The 10628-nt window shown below is 41.7% G+C and overlaps 1 protein-coding gene across 1 annotated transcript in view; it reads right to left on the bottom strand.

Moving 5' to 3' along the window:
- Window positions 1–10628, bottom strand: part of Pcca (propionyl-CoA carboxylase subunit alpha) — a 278512-nt gene that overhangs the window by 113670 nt on the left and 154214 nt on the right. The window contains exon 19 of the mRNA XM_005355699.2: window positions 5468–5570. Within this exon, the coding sequence (XP_005355756.1) occupies window positions 5468–5570 (103 nt within the window). The remainder of the gene's footprint in view (window positions 1–5467; window positions 5571–10628) is intronic.

The raw sequence follows: 10628 nt of genomic DNA, 5'->3' as shown, positions 1-10628 counted from the left end.
GGGAGGCTGGGAGGAGGCGGAAAATTTTTTTTTCTTTCTTAATAAAAAAAAAATTAAGAATAAAAAAAAAAAATACTTATTGTCGGTTTGATAATTCTTGGTTTATCTCTAAAAAAGTTGGTTGATATGAGTGCCAAGATACAGGCCTTAGGAAAACATAATAAAATAGATCATAGAAATAGTCAGATCCATACAGAGGAATTTATAGGAGAACTTATTCCAGCATTGTATTATAGGTTAGAGAAGAATAGCCTAAGGTTTTCAAACAACCAACCTTAATTTATTGGTCACCTTATGGGAACTACCAAATGACAGCCATCCCCAAGACTGTTAAAGCACTGACTGGAATCTGTGGAAATGTTAGATTTAAGGAGATTCAAGGAAGTGATAGTCTCATATGGCAGGCATTCACCTTTGTGAAGCTGATGGTAAACTCATGGTCAACCTGTAAGAGAATTATCCCTCAAGACGAGAGACTTGGTTACAGCAGTCCTGGAGACTGGTCAACAATTACAATGAAGAACCTGGTGAAAAGATGAGGCTAAGACCATTGAACAACAATGTAGGGCTAGAGGTATGGAAATCTCCCAGGACCAATTTCTTGGAGAGGGAGATTATGCTACTATAAAAGGCAAAATGTATATGATGATCACACCCTGGCTTTATGCCATATAGCAGCTTTGAATGCTTGGGACAGAATTAGAGAAGCAGGAAAGAAAATTGAGTCATTTACTAAAGTGATACAGGGCTCAAAGAAACCTTCACTGATTTCTCAAAAAAATTGAAATCAGCAGTAAATAGAATAATACCAAATTTAGAAGTTAGACAAATAATACTTGAATCTCTAGCTTCTGAAAATGCTAATGCACAATGCAAAAGGGAAATTAGGCCATTAAAGGCAAGATCAGCACCCTTGGAGGAAGGGATCTGAGATATAATCAATGTGGATTCTTATGACCATGATGAGGCTTGGATAGGAGAGGTGACTTCCAGAGGTTTGGAGAACAATTAAAGTGTCAAACATTTCAATTGCTGTAAATAAGGTCATCTCAAAAGGGATTGTAAACAGGGCATTCCAAAAACAATGTTTTGTCTAAGTATAAACCAAACAGAATACTTCCCTCCAGGATTATACAGAAGGTGTGGCAAGAGCAGGCACTGGACTGATGAATATATATCAACAAGGGACTATCAAAGTAATCCTTTGCTATTGGGAAATGTCTTGAGGGACCTCCTGCAAGCTGGCACCTCAAATCTGTTCAGTTATTTCCTGGCTGTGGAGGAAACTCCTTCACAAAGCAATTGAAGACCCTTATGCCTATTATAAAAAGCCACACTGCTCTGGATGGTAAAACAGTTTTATAAAATAAACAAAAATTTCAAGAGAAATCATAAATCAAAATTGATAAAGGTTAGATTTGAACGAGAGAAAACTCATGATTACAAAAGGTATCAAACAGCATGGCCACTGAGTCTATAAAACTAACAGATGGATCAGATATATAACTTGCCAAAAGGGAACCTCCCCAAAAGTAGGTTTGGGGAAGGGTTTAGTGTTTCTCTTTTCAGGAAAATAAAAACAACCATATTGAGGTATATAAAGATCTATGGACAAATGCATGCAAAGGAGAAGGCAGACCTACCCTGAAAAAAATTCCCAAGAAAATGAATAATCTGACCTAATACAGTCTCTGAAGTCTCTGAAAAGATGATGAGATCCCACAATGGCATTTCCACCAGGACTATGATGGCAACTACTAAGCTGAAAAATACCATATAAAGATTGGCTTTAGACTACAAACTGCTTAGGACAATTATGAGGTGGCTAGCTGAGATGATTCAGTCTCAAAGACTGCTCTAGCCAGGACTCGAGACAAGTCAGGCACTTTCTCATCATGCAGAGACTGGACAACAAATGATAGAGTTGACTCTTTCAGGACTTGACAATTAATTCAAATTTTTCTTTTCAGGATCCCCTAAAGATGCTGTTGCCCTTAGAGAGCAGGAAGTAAATTTAAGAACATGATGTCCACATTCCCAAGAGGTGGGGTAGGTAGCTTTTAGTCTTTCATTGGGTTATGGGTATTTGTCATTGTTTGGGGGGTTGGTTACAAGCTGTTATTGGGTAATGGTCAGGTGAAAGAAGCTGAACAAAGGAGTTTAGATTCAGATTTTTTGCTCTGAAAAGAAAAAAGAGGGATATAGATACAATAGGATAAAAGGGTATATTATTGAATCTAATTTTAAAAACTACTTGTCTTAAATACTTCACATTGATATGGATCTTTGTATACTGATACAAATTTGAGATTAATTTTGTTAGAACATACTGTATATACATTTCTAATCTTGCTCAAGATATTGTACCTATACAGCTTATTTAACAATGTAATAAAAATTTCTAGTTCTTGAAAGTTATTATTACAAACTAATTAGGATATAAAGAAATGCAAGTTAGTACTTAGTCACTACAATCAAACTTGTAGACAAAAGGTAAAACAAAGATATATTTTAGATAGACAGGTCATCTTCAAACACTACAGATATCTACAAATATGGCATTTAAGATGTTCTAATAACATAAGCTCTTTTTTTTTTTTTTATGACAATGAGAAATGTCTGTTCCTGGCAACACATATCTACTTTAGAGAAGATGATGGCCATTGAAGAAACTCTACATGAAGTTTACATTCTTTGTGGCAAAAGTTAGCCACTGGGCAAGAAAGTGCTCTTGCCTCAATTGCTGAAAGTCTGCTGTCCTAATTGGATAAACAGGACACAAAAGAGTGACTCCTAAACACTGCCATGAAAATGCAGGCCAGTCCTTCAAAAAGCCTGCTTTATAAAAAAAAAAAAAAAGTCTGTCAAATATTCTAGGCCTGTAGGCTGGGGATGGTGTCCCAATATTTCAGAGGAACCTTGGATGTCTGTACAAGCAGACAGCTATTTCTGTCATTTCTCACATTTTTTGGAAGTCACTTGCTTGCAATTCCTGCTTACTCAGTTAATATTATTTCTTTCTCAGGTCTCTGAGGGAGTTGAAGATTAGGTAGTTTTAGTAATAGTTTTTCTTGTTTACTGGACTCAGAAAAGAAACTCATTAAAGAGGTGTAATGTATTTAAGTTTGAGAGACTGATGTGGGAAGTCCCTCTGTATATGTGCTGCTTTTATTGGTTGGTGAATAAAAGCTCTTTTGATCAATGGCTTAGCAGAGCAAAGCCATGTAGGAAATCCAAACAGAGATATAGAAAGAGAGGAGGCGAGCCGGGCGGTGGTGGCGCATGCCTGTAATCCCAGCACTCGGGAGGCAGAGGCAGGCGGATCTCTGTGAGTTCGAGGCCAGCCTGGTCTACCAAGGGAGTTCCAGGACAGGCTCCAAAGCTACAGATGTGAAACCCTGTCTCGAAAAACCAAAAAAAAAAAAAAAAAAGAAAGAGAGGAGGCAGAGTCAGGGAGATGCCATGTAGCTGCCGAAGGAGACAGATGCTGTACGGAACCATACTGGTAAGCCATAGCCTCATAGCAATACATAGGTTAATAGAAATGGGTTAATTTAAGATATAAGTGTTACCTATGAATATGCTTGAGACATTGACTAAACAGTGTTATGATCAATATAGTTTCTGTGTGATTATTTGGGTCTGAGTGGCTGGGAAACGAATGAGCAGTCTCTTGTTTACAAGAGACATCAAAGATAGTTTAGGATGGTAATGCTAGACTGAAGCTAGTCTGGGAGCCAGCAAGTGCCAGGGATCCCCCTGCCTCCACTTCCTATAGCAAAGGGCTTACAGTCAAGGTTACACAACCCTGCCCAGCTCTTTTCACATGGATTTGAGGGTCTGAAGAATTCAGGTCCTCACACCTGTGAAATAAGAATTTTCACTCACTGTGCCATCTCCCCAGGCCCATTGTTTTGCAGTTTTTTTTATAGTGTATCCCTAAGTTGCCAAGGCTAGCAATTAGTTCATCACATAGTCCAGGGTGGTCTGAAACTTGCGATCCTTATACCTCAGTCTCTGGGGTGACGGGATTATAGGTGTGAGCCTGGGAAACAGATTTTGATAACCAAAGATTTGTAATGAGCTTCTAACATAGTAACCATGAGGCAAACTGTGTTCTTCTATTTAGAGATTTTTGACTACTTAAGATCTGAAATTCCATGTGAATTTTTGGGAAAATTATCTATTTCTGGAAAAGTGTAACTGGAATTTCAATTGGGGCTGCACTGAATCTATAACACGATGAGTAGTATTGACATCTTAACCGTATTAACTTCTAAATTCCCCGCATAGCTTTCTACCCAGTTTAATAAATTTAACACCAGTTTACATTTTCTGTGTAGAAAATCAAATGTATCGCACATGTGCTGGCACGTGTGTGTGTGCGCACACGTGTGTGAGTACATGCACTTTCCTGTAGCTTCTTTTCACTGCTATAGAGCAAACACACACTGAGCATCTATACGGACACTTTCAGAACGGCTGCCACCCCTGGGGGAGCAGAAGGGAGGCTGCAGGAAGACTCACTGAATCTACACATGTTTTTTCTTTTCAGTAGGAAGTCTGTACACACTGTACTCCCTCTTTTTGAAATCTTCAAAGTTTAAAATGCATGAAAAATTATAAACTCTTAAAATTATGGATTCTCTGAGCTGCACTGTAAGCTGAGCAAACATGACATTGCTTATACTTTCTCTAAAGTCCATAACCCAAACGTGTCCTGTCACTTTTAGGCGAGTTTTGTTCTAGCTATGAAGAAACCAAGCAAACAACTACACCTCCCTGTTGAGAGGAGCAAAGGTGCCATACCACACAGGTCTTCACACCAGCGTGTCTAACTCACTCTGCAAGGGGCAGCCTGAAACAGTTCAGTCCACATCTACATGTGGAGGTTGGAGGAACTACAGGAACCTAAGCTCTTCTCTGAGGATGACACACTCCATAGGGTCCAAGGGAAAAACGAGGAGACATTCTGTTTTTATGCCACATGCCAAGGAGGGTTCTTTCCAGATCAATTTAATGTACTCATTTCAAAGCGTTTCCCCCATGAAATAAAATGTAAAGCAGGAGAGGATTTTACAGGGGGAAAAAATTCTAAAAACAGTGCTTGAACAGTCAGGTTAGGGGTCATGAGTTTCTACGACAAAATTGCAAACAAACATGAAGTTTGAGCCCCCCCCCAATCATCTTGACCCGGGTTTATATCTGAAAGCTGCTTTACCAAGGGTGGGATTAGATTAGATTCTCGCACCTTCAATCTCTGTCACAAAGGCAAGCCTATGACTTTTCAGGAAGCACTTCAGAAAGCGGCTAAATCTAGGAACGTGTTCCCTAATTATCGTAAATTCAGCTCATAAAGAAAAACACAGAGTGTTCCTGGAGGCTGGGAAGAGACACTGGAGAGGCTCGACAGGCTCTAAGTTTGTTTAGATAATTTAAGAGTACCAAATAAGCAAGCAAAACTCACAACAAATGTTGACCCGTTGCTCGATGCCACGACACTGTGCTCTGCATCCTGTAACTTTATCGAGAGCTCCCACTTGGTCACGTCTGCTCTAACAACTGGCACTCTGAAGCAAAAAGAGGGAAAAGCGTTAGTTATATATGATTCTCTGTCGATCAACTACTTACCGTCAGCACCAGTGTGTGGAGTTATATATGATTCTCTATCGATCAACTACTTACCGTCAGCACCAGTGTGTGGAGTAGAAGAGACAAAGACACACTTCACACTTTCACTGATCCCACCCTTGGAAAACAGCTTTCAGATGAAAACTGGACACTCCAAAGACAACAGCAGCCTCCTATTGTAACTGTGGCACCATTGTCACCTCATCTAGGTGACTGGAATGTAATTTGCTGGATAATCCTATAGGGAGTGGCACTATTGGGAGGTCTGGCTTTATTGGAGTGGGTGTTGTCTTGTTGAAGGAAGTGTGTCACTGTGGAGGCGGGCTTTGTGGTTTCCTATGCTCAGGACACTACCCAGTGTCTCAGTTGACTTCCTGTTTCCTGCAAGCTGTGGAACTCTCAGCTACAGCTATAGCACCATGTCTGCCTGCATGCCGCCATGATCCGTGTCATGATGATAACGGACTGAACCTCTGAAACTGCAAGCTCTCACTTCAATTAAATGTTTTCCTTTTAAAAGTTGCTGTGGTCATGATGTCTCTTCACAGCAGTAAGAACCCTAACTAAGACAGGCATCAGGCATGCTCGATGTTATGAACTTGAATTGTGTAACTGTCACCACCCTTCATAAATTAATCTTTCTTAAACAGTATTAATTTTATAACACACACACATGCACAGGCACATACACACACAGAGGCACATACAGACACACAATAATAATAAAGTTTATTTCTTTAAAAAGAATGAACCATAATACCTTACTCTACTTGTAAACAATACAGAATGCTCCTCCATAGTGCCCACTGGAGAAAACCTACCTTAGCACATCTGCTGGACTGAAACCTTAAGGACAGACACTAAGTTACATTAAACTCCGTGACCTACAATCCACAGACTGACTGGCACCCTGTCGCCATGGTTCCCATCCTGCACACAGCCCATGTCTTCTATATCCCCTAGTCCTGGCTTTCTGGCAATCCTGGAATACATACAAGGCTGCCAGAGCTCTGCACAAAGCTAGTCTTATCATATAAACGTATGGTTGGTGTTACACAGGGCAGAAAAAACTAGGTCAAGCTTCCAGGGAAAAAAAAAGTTCCCATAATTTTGTTTAAAAAAGTAATGACTTCAAAATTAACCCTAATGTCACACATTTATAGTCTTCATGTCTTTAAAGTATTGTTAACGCTAGTACTTTTTAGTATCTAGGCTCTAGCTCCAGCCCTGGATCTAAATTTAACGTTGCAGGTTATTCAAGTCTCTCAAATTTCAAAAGAATTGTGTTACTTGGTTTTCTATTTTTTAAAAAAAAAGTATAGTCATAACAGTCATGACTCTCAAGTCCCCCCTAGGTACAGAGGCCTGGCGAAGGGAGATGAACAGGTGAAGGGTGTTTGTACGGACAGACAGCTCCATGTGTTTAACAATGACTGTCTCAACTCCTACAGAAGAAAGCTTGGAAGACACTGTTAGGTGACCTGAAGAGAATTGTTTTGGAGGTCAGAGCGTCATGCAGAAGAATGAGAATAAACAAGAGTTCCTAAAGGTGAGCAGGGGAGAGACAGGAAGGAGGGAAGAAGGAAGGTAATGACCAACCGAGGAGGCTAGCAAGAGAGTACCCTGTGTGCCCCGTTGCCTCGCTCCAGCCCCTGAATTCCACAGGCACCTCCCGCACTGCACTGTAGGTCTCACGGACTACGACCTTGACTTAATTTTCCCAGTGCTGGGATGGAACCCAAGGTTCTGTGCCTGGCAAGAATCCTACCACTGAGCTACAGTCCGGCCCATTCCTGGGGGAGGGCCTGAGGAGCCACACTAATGCAGTAGCTGCAAGGCCAGGGCAGTCTGCAGTTCCAAGATCCCCCTGGGGCTGTCTCCTTGCTAGGCTACCTTCCTTGCTCAACCTCAAATGCCCAACCTCTCAGCACCACTTCTTTGTTTCCTTTGATAAAACTGAATCCTTCCTGATCATGGCAGCTCTATGGTTTTCTGCTCCACACCAGGTTAATTCTTAAGTGAGCTTCCTACCATTCTAACAAGTCCTTAAAAGGAAAGCACCAATTTTTTGTATCTTCCTTTTTTTTCCTCTAATTTCTCTGGCTTATGTGTCTGACTGGACCAACTCCCTTTAAGTAGACCAAACAAATTAAACCAAACAAATAGGCAGAGGACCAAGTACAGTGGTTTTGAACCAGACTCTGCTGACCCACAGAAGTGGAATGAACTCTGCCTAGATTCCTAACCTTGAGCAAACTGACAGGATGCATTTCCCTCATAAAACATTAGAGTAACAGCGGCATCTGCATTGGTGGACACACAGAGGACCACGATTCGTACCCTCTCAGGCCTCTCCTGTTTTGGCCCTGACTAAATCCTCCCATCACAGCGCTTTGGACTCTGTCTCACATTTTCCAAGGAAGGGGTCGCCGCCCTCATCACTGCCTCGGTGATAATGTAATGTCACTGTCTTTCCTGCACTTGGCCAGTACTATATGCTGTAGTATTTCCTAAAATTCAGCAGCAGCCAGTGAGAGCGAAGACCGTTCCCAGTGAGGCGGCCTTCCTTCCCTGCAGAGGAGGTGGGGAGTCATTGATCCTAATGTCCTGTTCCAGCACCGGACTTTTCCCACAGAAAACGATCTGGCAGATGGCGGCAAGACGGAGCTGCCGCTCCTCAGGACCCGGCCATTATTTATTTTTTCACTGCTTTATTTTGATCCACATCTGTTTCATATACATTGCAGCTTGCCCCAGGAGGGACCTTATGGAAGAGCACAGGCTTCTGGGAGAAAGTCCAGAGGTTCATGTCTCAGCTCCTTCTCTCCTTAGCAATGCACTTGAGAACCCACATCCTCGAGCCTGTCAAAGGGCTCCCACAGACACAGGCAGGTGATGGGAACCTGAGCTCCCGGAGCAGCACTTAGTGACAGTGCCATCTAAGGTTCCTTAAGGGAATGGAGGAAAAACGTCCCCCTGACAGCAACACCTCCAGGTGCCAAGAAGAACAGAAGGCATGACCTTCAAGTAGGGTTAGTACCAGGGGTAATCTGGCTTTATATGACTTGAAAGGTAGTTTGATTTTATTTGGTCAATAAAATAGATAATTTGGACATTTATGCCAGTTTTTCAGCCATACAATATTGCAGCACCAAAGTAGACACAGATGCAAACCTGGAAGAAGGTGTGCTCTGGTTCTGCAGGATCTCTAAGAGAACAGGGATAGTTGGCTTTTTTGTTTTGTTTTTGGAAACACCAATTACGATTCAGAAAGCATAAACATGATAGCAATAACTACCTAAAGTAATATTTTAAGTTAAATAAAAAAGAATTACACCGGTTAGTATAAATTGAAATGATTCAAAATGGGTTATGAAGTTCTGAGCGGACTATTTGCCTAGCAGACACCAGGCCCTGGGTGTCACTTAGCAAAGAGTGAAATCAGCCAAGGGAAAATAATTACAAACCCTCCTCAAAGGTGAGGAGCTACTTCACACAGTCACCCTGGTGATAGCAAGCAGGGCTCAGCTTCCCCTCGTGACAGACGATTTATGTTTCTGTGGAAAGAGCTGCCATCGGCCCGAGGTTCACTTTGTATGACTTAATCTGCACATTCACACCTGAGATCACTGAACTCAGTAACCAGCGGCTCACAACAAACAGCTCCACCAGGCCTGTTCATTCCCATTACCAGCCAGTCAGCCAGACTCAATCTGCTCAGTCCACCAGCTTCTCCTTATCTTACAGGAGAACATTGATGGCTGACTTTGCTAATTTCAATTCTCATACACATAAGTTACCAGACAACTACAAACACACTCTAGTTATCACTAACATCGTTAGTAATAATGATGCGCTAATAACAGAGACGCCTAACATTTTACACAGACCTCGAGCTAGGACAGTGGCCTTCAGAAGCATCCTGCATGCACTAGGGGGTGGATTCTGAGACTGGCTCTGCCCTTCAGAACAGTGAGAACAATCAGAGAATCATCAAGAACTTGCCTCGTCATAACGGCCCCAGTGAGTGGTCTGTAAATCGACCCAGAATAATCTGCTGAATTCCACAGCTGCTGAGGTCAGTACCTGCATACAAATCTTTGTAAGAAGAAAAAGGCCCTCAGAAAGTACGCCATTCATCTGAACCCAGTTCAGAAATTTTCCAGCATGGCGCAAAACTGTGTTATGCAAGCACATAGAAGTATTCAGTGGGGGTAGACGGGCCCGAGATACAGGCAGACTACAAAGGAGCCCTCCCATGGCTCATGAATAAGTCGAGGAAATGATCAGGAAAAGGTGGGGGAGAGAAAGAAAGATGTTTAGACAGATGGCCCACTTAAAATGCCTGAGATAGGGCATAAGCAATTTTAATGAAACTTTAGATCTAGCGTATGAAGTGTTTCTTATTTTCCTCAACTGAAGAGGAAAAGCAAACAACTCCAAAGTAGACCAAAAGTCAGCCATTCGCTGAAAACCTCACTTTCAGCAAGTTCAGACAGAGGAAGGGTCACAAGCGTGGGTTTTAGTAGTGCAATAAATTCATGTAAAATTCTTCACAGAACCATCAGCTATCAAAATGAATAGGAAAGCAAGGAGGGAACAGATTAAAGGAATTTTAACCAGAAGCCTACTGCCAAACCAAACAAAACTCTATGCCTTATTATGTGAGAACTTACAACAGGGTAACATTAAAGTTCATCACTGTGAAGACAGATAAAAGTAGCTTTCAGGGAACCCTTCAAAGCCAGAAACAAGTGTGCAGGAGGATCAAGACTATACTCTAAAAATGATGAGTCAAAGTAACTCCTTCTTTCTTCAGGTTACTTTGGTTTGCTATTCTGTCACAGCAACAAGAACAGAGTGTCCATTAACACATGGGAAGATGTGCAGCATGCATACAATCCCATCGTCTGCAGAAGAACAGAGTGTCCATCAACATCAACACATGGGAAGATATGCATGCATACAATCCCGTCATCTACAGAAGAACAGAGTGT

Source organism: Microtus ochrogaster, chromosome 17 (assembly GCF_000317375.1).
Source record: "Microtus ochrogaster isolate Prairie Vole_2 chromosome 17, MicOch1.0, whole genome shotgun sequence".
In the NCBI taxonomy this organism is placed as follows: Eukaryota; Metazoa; Chordata; class Mammalia; order Rodentia; family Cricetidae; genus Microtus; species Microtus ochrogaster.
Note: the sequence above shows the minus strand (reverse complement) of the source record. Positions and strands in the feature narration are given on the sequence as shown.